The 16620-nt window shown below is 44.6% G+C and overlaps 1 protein-coding gene across 4 annotated transcripts in view; it reads left to right on the plus strand.

The window, feature by feature from the left end:
* Nucleotides 1-16620, plus strand: part of Rftn1 (raftlin, lipid raft linker 1) — a 201650-nt gene that overhangs the window by 10252 nt on the left and 174778 nt on the right. For 2 of the 4 annotated variants that reach the window (XM_004864258.3, XM_021243992.2), the window contains exons 2-3: nucleotides 1906-2089; nucleotides 7244-7396. In XM_004864258.3, the coding sequence (XP_004864315.1) occupies nucleotides 7252-7396 (145 nt within the window). In that variant the 5' untranslated portion in view covers nucleotides 1906-2089; nucleotides 7244-7251. The remainder of the gene's footprint in view (nucleotides 1-1905; nucleotides 2090-7243; nucleotides 7397-16620) is intronic. The other 2 variants (XM_004864259.4, XM_021243993.2) reach the window with 1 other exon arrangement.

Here is a 16620-nt window from a genome sequence, read left to right on the forward strand (position 1 = left end):
GAGTGATGGGATAAGTGTGTTAAAAGCGAGGGAAGTATTTTGAGAAGGATTAACGGCAGAATGTCTTTTACTGTCATAAAATTTTTAAATTTAAATATCACCATATATTTTGATCATCCCTTGTTTATTTCCGGATTGAGAGAGATGTTATTATGTAAGGACTTCCTAACTTGGATCACCAGATCTTTGAGTGACTGAATGATGTAATAAACACACTTAAGTCTTCAAATATGGAAAGTATTGAGTGTAGAAATAAGAGATGAGTTTGCCAGCTGACCCAGCGTCATTGCATGTAATTGCTCTTTCTCTGGTTGCTGGTCATGAGCTGTTGGCATTTGCTAAAATTAGCTTTACAGGCTGCCTCCGATTAGTGGCAAGTGTGGTAAGTGAGGGCTCACTCTTAATGAAACTCATTTATATTTGAAAATATAACTACATTTATTACCCCCATCATTTAAATGTGTGCATACTTACTTGACAGTAAAAATGAGCTTTTAAACTAAAGCTTTCATAAACTGTAACTGAATAGTTTTAGAAGGTGATCTTTTTGAAGTGGGTTTCCATTGTCTTATGGACATCTTTGGAAGCCTTTCAGACACAAATTAGAAATAACTTTTAAAATAGTGATTTCGACATTCAAAATGACAAAGGATATTATGTCCCATTGCTGTTCAGCTTTGTCTGGGGCCAAGTCTATGGTGATGTGCTCTGTAGCAGCGTTTTTCTCTGAATGCTCTGTGCTCTGTCCAGACTTCTAGAACAGCCAACCATACCACGCAGTGTATATCTACTCATTATCTTTGTGCTCCTTTCATCTGTGACCTTCATGAGGGCAGGGTCTGGCTTTCTGAGTTTTTCTGTTTGTTAATTGAGGGCCTGACTCTGAGAAGCCCTTGAGTAGATTTTGAATGGAGGGATGGATGAATTTTGGAACATGAGTTCTTCCCTTGTGAAGTTGACAGCTCCGATACAAAGTTGGTCCGCTGTGTACTGAAGATACACTGCACTTTAGCGTTGACTCGGGAGATGTTGATTTTCCAGGATGTCACCATTTGAGTGGTTTTCTGGCCATTTGCTATGTTTAACATCGTCTCCATGCAGTTGGTCTCAGAACCTTCCTCTGATTTCCTCCTTAAAAAGCATCTAGTTCTAATTACTCTTAGCCAATTTTTGCTGGAGAACTATATGCATATTTTGGCTGTTTTCACTTGTTTCACCACAAATGGGGAAATAGCTCTTCTCTTTCTTCTACTCTTTAGATCGTGTGGAAAGTTTCTCTTGGTCCCCTGATGCTCAGAAGGCTCATACACATAGCACAGGGATGGCTTTTGAGAAGAAAGAAAAAGAAAACCAAATGCCTATTCAACTGTCCATAAAAGTGGATGAAACAAACACCTCACACAAAATACATAGTCCAAGTTCCCTTTGAGGTGTCACTGTGAGGTAACTGTAGGGATTTGGAGGGGCAGACCTGCAGGAGCTCCATGGCAGATCTCAGGGTCCTTAGACGCTGGCCCGAGGTTTCTCAACCCCAGATAGGAAAGGATGTTGTAATGTTCCTTCCAGAACTCTCTAAGGGTCAAATTTGTATCCAGGACCATCTAGAAGCACAAGCGGCTGGCATTTGGGTCATAACTCAAGATGGTTCGTAAGTTAAAACTAAAATTCCTGTTGTAACCCAAGTTGTTTGTATGTAAGACCAGTCATGACTCGGGTCCACTGTACTTGTGTGTGTGAGGGGGAATCTCGTGAGACACAGGTGACTCTTATCATGTCTGCTTGGCCGTGCAGACATGGAGTGCGGACTGGGGAGATGACGTAGATCCACTGAACAGTGGGAGGAGTGTCTTGGATTTTGGAGCCACGTTTCAAAACCATCTCACTATTTACTTTCCACCTTACCAGACACCTTGACCCCTGAAGGAGCTATGCTTCTAGAGTGACAGTCCCTGAAAGTAGGTGAGGGGAGGTGCAGCCGTGCCTGGCGTCTTCTGCCTGGATGTGGAGTCCAGTTCCTTAGACTCTTCTCTGCTCCTCTCCCACTTCCCTCAAAGGACCAAACCCATCCAGCCTCTTGCAGGCTTCTAATGTGAGTATGCTTTTGGGTATTTGGCATAGTAGTGCTCAAGTTCCAAAACTCTGCAATGATGTAAAGCACTGTTGTATCTTATTTTTCTTCCTTTTTGTAACATAGATTTTTTGACTGTAATGGATATTTTTCGAATGATGTAAAAGTCTTTCCCATTTTGATGGGGTGAAGGTGGCTAGCAACTGCCCTGTGTGTCTCCCTTCTCAGAGAACACTGCTTTTAGAAAGCAGTTGCTTAAACAGGGTTGCACACACTCCAAGGAAATGAATCTCTAAAGTTTGAAACCCCAAAGATTCAGATATTAAAGGTCTTCTTTTGGCTAGTACTGTTTATTTTTTTCTGTGTTTGATCACATAGATGATTTGCCCAGAGTCCCTTTATATCCTCTGATATCAAGTACGTACCCCTTGGGTGAAACTTGAGCAGAGACTTCAAGTTTGGGACATTCTGTTGTGATTTGGAAATTTTTCTCATGCTTCTTGGTACCTGCCCCCTACCGTCCTCAGCTCTTTCTGAATGTATCTGACTCATCCTGATAACCATTTCCTTTCTGGTTTCAGGTGACTTAGCCTTCATGGAAGAAATTCAATTTTTAAATTAAAATTTTAAAATTAACTAGAAAATTATGGACAGAATTAAATCACACTAAAATGTTAGTGGCTACCAGGAGTCTTAATTTATTGCTCTTTCCATGGAGATGCTTTCGGTTTTGAAGGGCAACTCTTAGTTCACCGGAATAAGTCTCTAATGCTGGAATTTACAAAATAGAGTAGCAGAAATTGTTTCAGGAACAGGTATTTTCTTGGTGGTCCCCCAGTGCCCAGCCTTCTGGAGTGAGGCCTCACTGCTTCCCCTTGCTTGTCAACCTGTGCAACTTGGCCCATGTCCATTGTGTCCCAGCTTGGGCCCAGGATAAGCGTGCCTTGACACCATGCAGAAAACAGTCCTTCTCCTCCTAGCTCTGTGATGTACCTGCAAGTGACTACTGTGGACACTGACAGCAGATGAACATGCCTGCTGTAAACGGCGCTTTCAGTTTTCATTCAGAACTGAAACTCAGAATGTAAATTTTGTGTCTTCCTTTTATTCCAAGTTAGCATTATTGTTGGGCATATTTTTGTACAGCCATATGGCCACATATTATTGATGCATTTTTGAACATTTCAGTGAAATTTGAGTTTGGGGAAGTACATGAATCAGTAAGCAGTCTGCTCGATGGCTCAGTGATTGTCACAAAGCGAACACCTGCGTAACCTGAACCCAGGTCAAGGGGCAGCATGATGGGGACCCCAGAAGCCCCTCATACTTCCATGCAGTCACTGCCCCCCAGGGTGACCAGTACCCCAGCTTCTAATGCCACAGAGTGGTCTTGTCTGTTTTGGAACTCTACATAAAGGGAAAAGAAAGTATGCACGAAGAGCCCATATAGCAACATGGACAAGCGCCGACTCCTTTGTGGTTTGGGCCTTCACCCATGTTGTTATGTGTGCTCTTAGTTTCTGTATTTTCCTTGCCTCATAATATTTGGTTGTACGAACATGCCACACTTTATCTGTTCTACTGCAAGGCATTTATGAGGGGAGAGTCTAGCACTGAGCTTTTCTGAATAGTGATATTGGGAGCTTGCCTGCTTTCTTTTTCTCTTTCTTTCTTCCTTTCCTCTCCTTTTTTGTAGAGAAGCTTGACCCCAGGGCCTTTTCACTGAGCTACATTGCAACCAGCCCTTTTTGTTTTTTATTTTGCCAAGTCATAAATTGCCTAGGCTGTGCTTGAACTCATGATCCTGCTACCTCAGCCTCCCAGGGTGCTGGGATTACAGATGTGTACCACCACTCCTGGCTACCCTGAGCCTTCCAGTATGTACAACCTGACACATTTTTGTTGGCACATACAGTACCTAGGAGAGGAAGTTTGGGGGTCACCGGACACAAATAGGCCGTATTCGGTTTCCCCACACATTGCCAGTTTTCCACGGTGGTTGTACAAACTGCACCCTCAGGATCAGGGTAGGGGAGTTCCATTTGATTCACTCACCAGCACTTGGTACAGGCTGACTATCCCACATCTGAAGTGGTTGAGACCAGAAGTCTTTCAGATTTTGGAGCTTTTTGGATCTTGGAGTGTTTGCTTAGAATTTATCAGCTGAGCATCCCTCATCTGAAAATCTGAATCCCGTAATGCTGTGAAAGCTTGTTTTTGAGCATCATCTCTCAAAAAGTTTCGCATTTTGGAGCATTTCAGATTTTGGAATTTTGGATTGGGGATGCTTACCCTGTCCTGTCAGCTTTAAAAACACTTAAGTTGGGCTGGAGATTTAGCTCAGTGGTTCTGCCGCCTGCCTCTGCAAACTCAAGCACCTGACTTTGATCCCCAGTACCAAAAAAACATTTAAGCGGTTCTAGAGATAACGTACATGTGAAGCTTCATTGTGATTCTCCTTTCACTTCCCGGATGAGCAGTGACGTTGAGCTGCTTTTCATCTGTTCCTTGGTCATCTGCGTGCTTGTTCAGGCATTTTACAGATTCGCTTTCAGGTGTTCTGTCTTTTCCCTAACGGATTTGTGGGAGTCCTTTGATTGTGGTCACACTTGTGCTGGTGAGTGAATGCAGTGGTGCCAGGGTTCAGCTCATGCTGCTTGTGAGAGCTGAGCGTTGCATTTTAGCCTAACCCCGCTCCATGACGTCATGTCGGTAGCCTGAAGTCTGCACAGCAGGAGCGTTTATGCCACAGAACTTGGCTAACATTACCCATCAGAGCTTTCCCATTCTTGGAGAGCTGGTTGACCAGTTCACACCAGGTAAATGTATTGTGCTTTCACCCAGGCTCTGGATTGCCTTTTTACTCTTTAAAATGTGTTTTGAGGAACAAACATTTTTAATCTTTTTGGTACCAGGGATCGAACTCGGGTCCATGTGGTTGCGCAGCAGGTGTCAAAACCACTGAGCTAAATCCCCGGCCCCAGACATTTTTAATCTTAATCTATGCCACTCTATCAAGATTTTCCCTATTGAGGATGAGCTTTTGTGTCCTGTGTAAGAAAAATTTGATTTTACTGCCATGTTTCTTTATATGACTAGCTAATCATGATCAGTTTTGAAATGTATGCTTTGGGTAACTTTTCCCCTAGTGACGTGGCACTGTCATGAACTGTTGTACAGGTTGCTCACAGGGGGATGAGCAGGGCCCTAAATGTAGCCCTTGCTCTACTCTGTAAGCCACACCTGGGACAGGGCTGCGTTCCTTGGAGGAAAAACCACCACCTGCCTCCTTTTTTCATTCTCAGGAAGGCGCCCTATGGGTGAATGGTGGTGGCCCTGACTCCCTGACACCCGTACCCCCGGGGTGTCTTCCCGGCCTGCAGGACTACCCTGCCTCTCCCACCCCCGGTGCAGGCTTTCCTGCCTCCCTGCTTTTGTTCTTGGCTTCATCTCTACACAGTCACATTCCAAATTTGTGTGGCAAATCCTATCTGAAACTCCTCTCTGGGCTTCCGCCTCTCTTGTCTTGTCTTGTGTCGTAATTACGTGTCCTTCCTTGCTCACCAGCCTAACCTTGAGGGCGGTGGCCACACTGTCTGAATCCCTGATGGTGCTTTGCCCCTAACAGATGTGCAGGAGTCTGCCTGAATGAGCACTATGGCGAGATTCTGGCCTCTGCAGTCTTGTCCTGGTGGCAGTGGTGCCTTCTCACCCCAGCCGCCTATTCCCAGCACTCAGCAGCCTCCCTGTTCATTTCCTGTCTGCTTTGCCCTGGCTGATGCCAGTTGGCTTCATCTTCAACAGTTAAGTCTGCGGCCTCTGAACATCAGCTACTATATCTGCAGAACTCCAGAGTGTTTTACAAGTAATCAGTCCATGCAGACTGCCCATAAATCATGTCTGCTCGGGCCTTTGGACACTAATGTTCCCTTATTAAGGCGTAAGTAAGCCTTCCTGTTCCCATGCATTCTGTGAGACGCTTTTTTAATGACTGAAAAGTATGGCCTGTTTTCCACTTCACCACCCACCTCCTCCCACTCTCCCCGCCCCACACCCTCGATGCTTTTTTGAGGTTCAGTTTGTTTTTCTGCAGCTTGCCAAATTGCCTTAGGAAATTGGGTACCTTGTGAATGAATTGAGCAGAAGGAAATTCTTATCTCCAAGAGGAAGCAGTCACTGTGTTTCTATGTGTGATATTCTTGGCCAAATATATTAGATATTTTCGTGAGCTAGACCGATGGCGGTGGCACTGGGAGCTCATAGTCAGTTCACAACAGGAAAACACCTTCCCCCAAGTCTGGGGAGCAGATTAAAGGGCATCTCGTGAATGTCAGCCTGCCGAAATGAACAGAGAACTTGTGTTGTTTTGAATCCCATGAGAGAGTGGTAGCTCAGCTCACCCTACATGCACGTGATTTTAACGTTTTTCCATTTTCTTTTCAAACAGGAGCTACAGATCTTCCCTCTAATACATGTGAATTTCTGCTCCCAGTCTTTCTGGCCCTGCTATTAGTGTTCAGTTTTCATTTTGGTCTGAAATGACTCTAAGAGCGTAGTAGCATACTATTATGTCCTACAGATTGGTCTAAAAAAAGAAGAAAAGGGACTTTTAGACAAGGCCCATAAAAACACCGCCATCTACTTTTTAGAGATGTTTTATGAATATAAACTCTTGTCTAAATAATTATTGTCGAGGGTAGAAAGGACTCTAGAATTTAGAAATTGCAACAACAACTTATTATTCTCTCTTAGCAACCACAAGGAAGGTGACACAGCTCTTATTTTTCTAACAGACCAGCTGACACCGTAATGCACTGTATTGCTTTCTGGTCCCATTTTTTAAATCATGTATACGGATTATAGTGGAACCGAGGCACTCTGAGGTATTATTTTCCTCAGATGAAGAAACAAGGCATAAAACAGGTGTTGTTTTGTTGTCATTTAAAAACCACAGGATGGCTGGTAATGGTGTCCTAAGAGAAGGAGACAGCAGTCCGGGTCCTGCACATAGTGCTCTGGATTCAGGATCTATGCTAAGGGACACTCTTGAGCTCCTCTGGGCTGAGGCCCTCTGTGTATTCTTCAGGAGTTTTAGAGATCTTCTCTACTGTGGTGCTTAAAAACAAAATCTCTGAAAAAAAGTTTACCCCTTTTTTGTTTTCATTCTCCGGGCAGCTGCTGAAATGGGTTGTGGATTGAACAAGTTGGAGAAGCGCGACGAGAAACGGCCTGGGAATATCTACTCAACTTTGAAGAGGCCTCAGGTAGAAACTAAGGTAGACGTGGCCTATGAATACCGCTTCCTGGAGTTCACGACGCTGAGTGCCGGTGAGTACCGGCCAGCCAGCTCTGGCTTTCCTGGCGACCTAGCGCTTAGCCTTTCCACCATGCCACCCGCCTGTCTCTGTCTGGTCTCCTCTGGGGATAAGTGGAGAGGTGGTGGGCTTCAGACTGTGGGGTGCGGACTGTGAAGAACCGGGTGGGTGGGTCTGTCTAGGGGACAGCTTACAGAAATCCAGACTTTTACATAAAACCTCTGACTTTTTAAAAGACAGCAGCTAATTAAAATCATAACATACTAAAGCCATGTGTGAGCCAGGGAATACACATGGGTAGACCGAATCTGGCCTGTGGGCCGACAGTTTGGAGACCCTGGTAGCAAGACCTGAGGAAAAGGAAGGCTAGCCTTGTCTCCTTGTGTTCATCTGCCCATCTGCCCAAGTTCCCCTGCCCACTGTTGTCCTCTTATCTGTCTGGGCTTGTCTTTGTTATACTTGAGACAAAGGGAGTCAAGGTCACCTACTGTGGCCCAGAGTCCAGTGTCCGAGAGAGCAGGGAACGGCCATGGGGTGACAGGAAGTGATGGTCAAGGTTATCTTCCCCGAGTGTGTGCTGAGCCTCTGCTGGGTGCTGTGGTGAAGTCCTGACGCATGTCCTGGCTTCCTGTGGGAGAGAGAAGACTCAAAGGTGTGAAAACAGGAGCCCAGTGAGTTGGATGGTATATAAAATATGTATTTGGAAGAGAAAGATGGCACTCCTCCTTTTGGGTTTCAGGAAGTTAAGAGCAAAAACTGCACATTAGGGCCAGGGATTTAGCTCAGTGGTTCTAGTGCGTGCCTCGCAAGCGCAAGGTCCCAAGTTCGATCTCCGGTACCAAAAAAAACCAAACCAAAACAAACAAACAAAAAAAACTGCACATTAAGGCATCTTAAGTCACTTCCACCCTGGCTTCTGGTTTTAAGCTCCTCTGGACATAGAGGAGAATGAGTGGGAAGTGTCCCCATAGTTACGGATTTGAGTCCTGGCTACTGTGGAGTAACTGGGTAGGTCACCAAGCCTCTCAAGCCTGCAGCACCCCCACCTAGGTGGTTATGTAGATTGGAAGAGGGAATTCGTGTGAAGCTCTCTGCAGTCTGGCAGGGACCAGGGGCTTCTGGTACCCCCCCCCCCCTCCCCCTGCCTTCCTCCTTTCCTCCTCTTTCTCTCCCTGCTGCCATCATCCCTATGCTGAGACTTCACTGCTTCTTGAGCTCCGAGAGAGCTGGGCAGTCGGGCATCTCTGCAAGGACATCTTTATACCCTTCCGGGTCACTCAAACCAAACGCACCATCTTCCTCAGCCGGTCGCTTCCTTCTGGTGCCCTTTAAACGAGTGTCATCACCATCCTGTCACAGAGCCAGACCTGACTCATCTCAGTCATCGGTGACTCTGTCTTCTGTTTACCCACAGCTACTATTCTTTCATCTCAGCCCATGCAGACTGTGTCTGAAAATGCATCTCATGTAGCTCCTGTAACATAAAGAGGCTTGGAGCATTTGGCTAGGCATTTATTTGTTCAGTGACTGTTTGAGCGCCCATAATGTGCTGGGCACTGGAGAATGACTAAGGGAGGAATGAAGGCATATCTAGGAAAAAAGACTGGTGGGAAATGTTCCAAGATGTTAAATACCGATTGTTACGGTACAAGAGATTATGTACCTTTTTTTTCTCCTTTGCATAGTGTTTGGATCTTGGTTATGTTTCTTTTATCATTGAGAAGAGTAATTTTGCTTGTTATCAGGCTCCACGAACATATGCCATTCTGTTTCTCAGTGTTTCCGCCTTCATCTTTGGAATCACTTCTCCAACCTCCTTGTTTGTTTCCCTGGGCTCCTGTGGCAGCAGCCACATGGCTTCTCTGCGTTGTGCTGTCTTTGATTGCATTATCATTTGTTTTCTGATTGTAAACTGAATACATGGCCATTCTAAGGAGCTGGGGCAGCCCTGGGGAAGTCCCACCTGGCCCCCTGCTTCTGTTCTTGTTCTTCTGCAGATTATAGCTCTTCTGCTTCAAGCCCTCTGGGGCTCCCACCCACTTCTCCCAGAGGGGCTTCAGGCCCCACCCACCGCCTCACCTCCCTCCCTGTTGTCTTTCCTATTCTGCTGCTCTTTCTGGAAATCCCCCCACCCAGACCCTCTCAGGGCTTTTGGGCTGCCCAGCTCTCTGGCTGGAGATTCTCCCCAGAGATCCTCTAGCCTCATCTTCCTAACCCCTTCTCTCTGAAGCTTTTCCTGAGCACCTGTTTGAAATGTTTACCTTCCCCACAACTCTTCATCTTTCTCCTCTCTTGATTTTCGCTGTAGCGCTTCTTAAGAATCTAAGGAGCTGTATATTTTGCTTATTGACATTTGTTCCCTTTCTTGCTGTCTGCCTCCGTCATTAAGAGGTAGAATCCCTTCCCGTGGGGACAGGGTTGTGTCTGTTGTATTCTCCACTGTACCCTGGCACTTACAAGATAATCAATAAATATTTGTCAAATGAATACTCAACATATATTTTTGCATCCTGCTTTTTATTTTTGCAGCTTAACATTGTGGAGTGAGGCATGTACCCTGTCATCCATGTGCTGTGGAAGTATGATTTAATGGCCATGTATGTTTTAATCACTCAGCATACTGTAATTTATTCAGCAGTCCTCTTTTATTGGACGTTTAAGTTATTTTGGGCTCTGAGCTGTTATAAATAATATTGCAATAAGCAATGTTGTACATAAATCTTGGTGTACATTTCTGATGATTTCCTTGGGAATTGCCAAGTTGAGGGATGTCAATGTCAGGGCTCTTGATAAATTGCCAAATCACCCTCCAGATACAGTAGGACCTGTTTGTCTTAAGACCCACATCTGATCATGCTCAACTCTTTGGAGGTTCCCCGGGGCAAATGAAGTTGAGGTTCAAGCTGGTGCTCAGAGCTTTCTTTACCTTGGCCTTGCCCTTCATGAATTCTCCCCGGTCCGTCGCCTGGAGGACAATTGCTTTGGCTCCTTTACCAGCTTCCTCACTTCTTCACCAGCCCTCACCCCCTCATGCTTGCCAGGTCTCACCCACCTGGAATCAGTTCTTCTTGACATCTGTCCCATGGGAATTGCTCTCTTCTGCACGCCTGTAGGTTGTCAGTATCATCTGTATTGACACTCTTATTACATTACATTTTAAACCTATTTGTGTTCCCTTCAGGGCAAAGATTAAGCCCAGTTTATCATTTTGTTTATCTTCCTTGTTTGTGCTTTCTAGCTGAGAAGAGCCTGTCCTTACTAGTTGGGTCCCAGTAAATGTAAATGTGGGTGTACACGTTACACATTCAGACTCATTGCCCTGGCAGCTTCACCAGCTTCTCTGACGGGCTCGTTCACCATTCTCCAGCATGGAGCTCATGCTTGTTAAGTGCCTGCTGTGTACTCAACCCAGTGATGGGACATTATATTCCCAGCCTCAGTTTTGCCTACTTTTTCAGCTTTATCAAAGGCGGGGAGTACAGTACACTTGGACTCCACTGCATGTATTTGAAGTGTTCAAACCCATAAAGCCATCACCATGTTGAGATGCAAACATTTCCCTTGCTCCAAAGTTCTTCATGCCCCTTCCTCATCCTTCCTTTGTCCCAACCCTCCATCCTCAGGCAATTACTGAGTTGTTTTCTGTCCCTGATTTTAATGCCTAGAATTTTATATAAATGGAATTGCAAAGTAGAGATAAGGGGTAATCAAAAATACAGTGAATGTTTAAATTTTTAAAAATTTATTACAGTAAAGGACACATTGCCATTAATCCCCTTCAAAATACTCCCCTCACTTTGAACAAACTGAGCCCATCATTTTTGCCATTTTCTGAAGCAGTTCTGGAAGTCCTCTTTCTTAAGCGTCCTTATGAAGTGTGATCAAAAATACCGGTGAACACTCCTGCTGAATGCCATCCAATGGAAAAACAGGCTCAAAAAAAAAAAAAAATAAGGTGTGTCCTCATCGTCCTTATTCACTGGCTCTGCACCATGTGACTTCTGGTTCTTCGCCAAAGTTCAAATGGCCACGAAAGTAAATGTCTCAGCTGATTCAGCACATTGAGACAGCCATGACAGTGCAACTGAAGACACTCATGAAAGAGGACTTCCAGAACTGCATCAGAAAGTGGCAAGAACAATGGGATAAGTGTGTTTGAAGTAAGGGGGAGGAGGATCAATGGCAGTGTGTCTTTTATGGTGATAAATTCTTAAAAATTTAAATATACTCAGTATTTTTCAATCACACCTACTCTTTTTAGTCTAGCCTTTTTCACTCAGCTTACTCATTTGGAGGCTTATTTATGTTGTCTGTTTCCATCCCTATTGCATTGCTGAGTAGTATTTCATGGTATGGATGGACCAGTTTGTTTTTCTATTTGGCTGTGATGAACAGAGAGGTTGTTTCTAGTTTTTAACCATTACAAATTATGTTTCTATGAATATTCTTTGTGGGTTTCTTTGTGTGGGTTTCTTGTTTCATTTTTATCCTTACAATAACTTAGTAAGTTGTATGGGTATATTCAGACTTTGCAGATGAGGAAACAAATGTTCAGAGAGGTTAATAAGTAACTTTCCCAAAGATGCAGTGTCAGGAAATGACAGGGGTAGATCTCTTGGGCATCAAGGCTCTTGTAAACTATAAAACAAATAGCCATTGACACCAGTTAGAACGTTCTTGGTAGAAACTTGAGTTGTCATGTAAAAGGACATAAGAATACACTTCCTCCATAAAGTTTTGGCATAATCTTCCATAGATGATGTTAAAATGGCACTTGTCATGCTAATTTTTCATAGAGAAAATGCCCCTCTGACTCTTGGGCAAATACGAGTCAGGGAGCGGGTGTTGGCTTAGGCAGGAGGGGGACCATGTGCGCTTTTGTAAAAAATGGGACCAGAGTAATCACAGCTTTGTGTGTCCCTTCCACAAAGCTTGGTGCTGGTGTGGATGCTGTTGGAACCTGCGGCTTCACTTGTAGGGTTGGCAGAGGTGAAGAGCAGCGGGAATCTCACAGCAAAGCACAGAAGCTGCCAAAAATCTCAATTCTGGGTGATTTGATTGGGTCTTAAATTTTCAATTAAGTCTAGTCACCGAGGGATGAACCTGCCCTTTGATGGGCTTCATCGCAGACGGAAGCCCATAAAGCATCACAATTTCTGCAAAACGGTGCCTCATTATCCCTTTTATGTGTGTGTTTTGCCAGTCTCTCTGTGCCAGGCCACTCTGATACTACTTGAAAGCTACCTGTGTTGGCTCTGTGAGAATGGACTGTGTTTTATCCATTTGTTGCTGGGGACAGTTGGCGCAGCGAGCAATCTTATAACGAGCCCGCGCCCAGTGCTTGAGGCTTGCTTGAACTGTCTGATCCTGCACTGTCAAGTACAGGAGTCCCCAGCCAGATGGCTCTTTAAATGTAATCATTAATTAAAAGGAAATAAAACCAAGAATTCAGTTCCTCCGTCACACTAGGCACATTGCAAGGGCTCAGTAGTCACATGTCTTGATGGCTGCCTCATTGGGCAGTGTGGATAGGGCACATTACCATCCTTGCAGAGTACGTTGGGACAGCACTATTCTGCTCTATTTTCAAGGGACGAAAACTTGGCTTCAGGTCAGAATCTGCATTTCTAATTCAGAATAATGTACCATTTTATCATGAATGTTTTGCTCTTGGGTTCAGAGCAGCCGTAGGATGACGATTTATTAATTCCACAAATATGTACTGAATGTGGGTGGACCTTGGATCACGTGCTGAGTTCTGGAGACTTACAGGTGAACCAGACAGGAGACCTTCCTGATGCCTTGGTTGGCTTGGGCTGCTGTAACAGAATAACACAGACAGAGTGGCTTAAACAACGCACATTTGTCTTCTCATAGTTCTGGGAGGCTGGGAGTCTCTGCACTGGAGATGGGGCTGCTAGCTTGGTGGGTCCCATGAGGGCTTCCTTCCTGACTTGCGCACAGCAGTCTTCTCTCTCATGGGGCTGGGGCAGGCGGGGGAGAGAGCGCACCAGCACACATGCTTGTGTCTCATCTTACACGGACACTGATCCTGTTGAATTAGGACCCCAACTTTATGATCTCATTTGACCTTAATTACTTCCTTATTCCAAATACTGTACAAGTTACATTGGGAGTTAGGGTTCAACGTATGAATGTTGGGGGATACAGTTCAATCCATAGATTGGTCTTCTGCTACTCCGGATTGGTTCAAATTTTCTTACAGATGAAGAACCAGTGCTTGATGCTAAAGTGGTGGTAACAGAGCAGACTGTGGTCACCCCTTGTCTTGATGTAAGGGCGGAAGGACTGAGATCTGCATGTCTGTCTAGGGTTAGCCAGGTGAAAGATGATTGAAGTAAGAGGGTGAAAGGAGACGATCTTTCCAGGCAGAAGGAGCACCCTGTGGGAGGAAGCAAAACTAGAGATGATACTGTGTGGATGGAGAAATGGCAGGTGGCTCAGTCAGTTGGAGTGTGGCCTTTGGGAGAGGTAAGGGGTGGGGGAAATCACAAAAGGTCTTCTGTGTTAGGCTTTTTCAAGAGCACTGAAGGTTTTTAGAGTGGAGTTGCACGCTCAGAATCCCCTCTGGGTTGAGAATGAAGAATGGAAGGGGCAAAACTGAGGGAGGAAACTCATTTGGAAGCCATTGCAGTCGTCAGACAGTGAAGGTGGCCTGGCCCAGTGTGGTGGCAGCAGAGGTGAGAAGTGGGTGTCAGGAGAGATCAGGAGGTGGTCTTAGGCACTGGCAGCAGATGAGGCAGGGCGGGGAGTAGAGGAGGAGGGCTTGCTGGGCACCTGGGTGTATGGCATGAGGGTCATACACCAGACAATCTGATTCCCCTGTAAGCATTTTCAAACCGTGCTGTCACTCCATCACCCAAGTAGCCCAGAGAGGTGGAGGGAATCTCGATCTCTCTCTCCCACCTTGGGTGCCCCCCTCCCCAACTATGATCTTTTTGACACTATAGGTTTATTTGCTTCTTTTAAAAATAACGTATCAGGGCTGGGAGTTTAGCTCAGTGGTAGCATGCCTGCCTCGAAAGCACAAGGTCCTGAGTTTGATCCCCAGGACCAAAAAACAAAAACAAAAACATATCAATGGAATCATTCGGTATGTGTTCTTGTCTGGCTCCTTTAACCCTTTAACTCCACATGTTTTTGTGATTCATCTATGCTGTTGTGTGTATCAAGGGCCTTTTTGTTTCTGAGTAATAGTCCAGTGTTTGGATATATCACTGTTTGTTTAATCGCTTTCCCATTAACCATTTGGATATTTCTGGTCTGGGTCTGTTGTGAAAAACTTGTAGTGAGCACTTGTGAACAAGCCTATTTTTTTTTTTCTTTTTGGTACTGGGGATCGAACTTGGGACCTTGCGCTTTCAAGGCAGGCGCTGGAACCACTGAGCTAAATCCCTGGCCCTGAACAAGCTTTTTGTACATGTATGTTTTCATTTCTTTTGAACAAATAAAGTATGGTAGGAGTGGGATTGTTGGGTTGTTTGATAAATACCTTTATAAGACACTGCCTGTTTTTCAGAGTATTTGTACCATTTTACAGTTCCAACAAAAATGTATGTGAATTAGTAGCTTAAGTTTTTTACATACAATAATTAGAGCTACTGTTTATTAAGCACCTAGTGTTGTATTTACCTCTTTCAAATTAACAACAGTCATGTGAGGTAGGTGGAGTCACTTCCATGGTATAGAGAAATACACCGGGAGATGGAGTTTGGAGAGGTTATAAAAGTACCCTGCCATAGGCCACAAACATGTAGGAGGCTTCCAGAGCATACGATGGTCTTTCTGAGCAGCAGTTTCTCAGTCTTCTGTATGCTGTGGTGACACTGAACTAAAGCAAAGAACTTCAATGTGAAAAGTTCAAAAGTCTTTATGCTCCATTGCCTGTCTTTTCAAGCTTGTCTTCTTTTTCTCCTCCTAAATGTCTTGGGTATAAAACATTCCCATGATACGTATTGCAGTTTCTAGCATCAGGCCACATGGCCACATTTTTAAAATTCCCATCTTTGCGGTTTTCTTCTCCAAGGGGTCGTTAAGAGCTGACCTTTGGGTTGTTTTCTTCAACATTGCATTGACCACGCTCATACTTGGGTTTTGCCTGCCGGCATTTTGGGTGGTCGTGATAAGAACACAGGGTGACACTCAGGATTCAAAACATGCATATTGTGCAATGAATCATTTAGAAATCCATTTTTAATTTAACTTCCAGTCTGGGTAACATGAGCCCGCAACACAGCTACAGATGCAATTGACAGCCATTGTGAGTTGTCCTCTCACACTGCCTTCACAGCTGGAAAAAAGACTAAGCAGAAAAGATGGGCCACAATTTCTAAAAATTAAGAAATTGGGTTTTTTTTTTTAATTGCTAAGAGCTTGCTTGCCTCATGGTTAGTTATAAATCCTGGCACTTCTGATTTCATTGTTTGTGAAGTGAGGTGATAGGCCAGTTCCAAAGGAATCAGCCAAAATAATGTTAACCTGCAGGAAAGACTATAAGCAAGTTCAGCTCTAATCATTACTTGAACATGGTGGTTCTCAAACTTCAGTGTGCATTTGGTTCACCTGGAGAGATTGTTAACACCGAATGCCAGGCCCCAGTTTCAGAGTCTCTGACAGCTTTTCAGGTGCTACCAGTGCTGCTGGACTGGGCACCAGTTTGAGACCCTTCAAAGACTGTGAAATACAAATTTCTTTTACCTGAATGGACATGGTACAAATGATGATGAAGTTTGATCTTTTTTAGGATAAAATAAATTCAGTAAATACATCCCCACCTATATATTTATGATGAAGTTACAACTTATTTCCTTAAAGTGGCTTGTAATATATTTGGGAGGATAGGCCATGGTCACAGTCCTAAAAAAGAATAATAAAAGTTGACACAGTGATTCTGAAGCCTTGTTTAAAACTTGCCTGTGTCCAGGCTGCACACCAGACTCATTAAGTTAGTCTTGGGGAAAGGACCCAGATGTCAGTTGTTTGTGGCACTCCAGGTGATGTGACTGAGGTGAATTAGTTAATGGCGAGCGCTCTGGGTCAGTTGGTTGCTATGAGCATGGGCATCCCTAGGGTGACCCTCAGGTGGGTCACAGCGTGTGGAGATTTCACTTCCCTTCAGCCCTCAGGCTACTCAAACCTGCAGTGCCTCTGGTTCCTAGAAGCCTGGTCTTCTCCAGAGTGGCATGTGAGTGAATATTTGACCTGGCAGAGGTTGGG

Source organism: Heterocephalus glaber, unplaced genomic scaffold (assembly GCF_053883595.1).
Source record: "Heterocephalus glaber isolate CG9 unplaced genomic scaffold, H.glaber_assembly_v1.0 deba00001472, whole genome shotgun sequence".
Lineage (NCBI taxonomy): Eukaryota > Metazoa > Chordata > Mammalia > Rodentia > Bathyergidae > Heterocephalus > Heterocephalus glaber.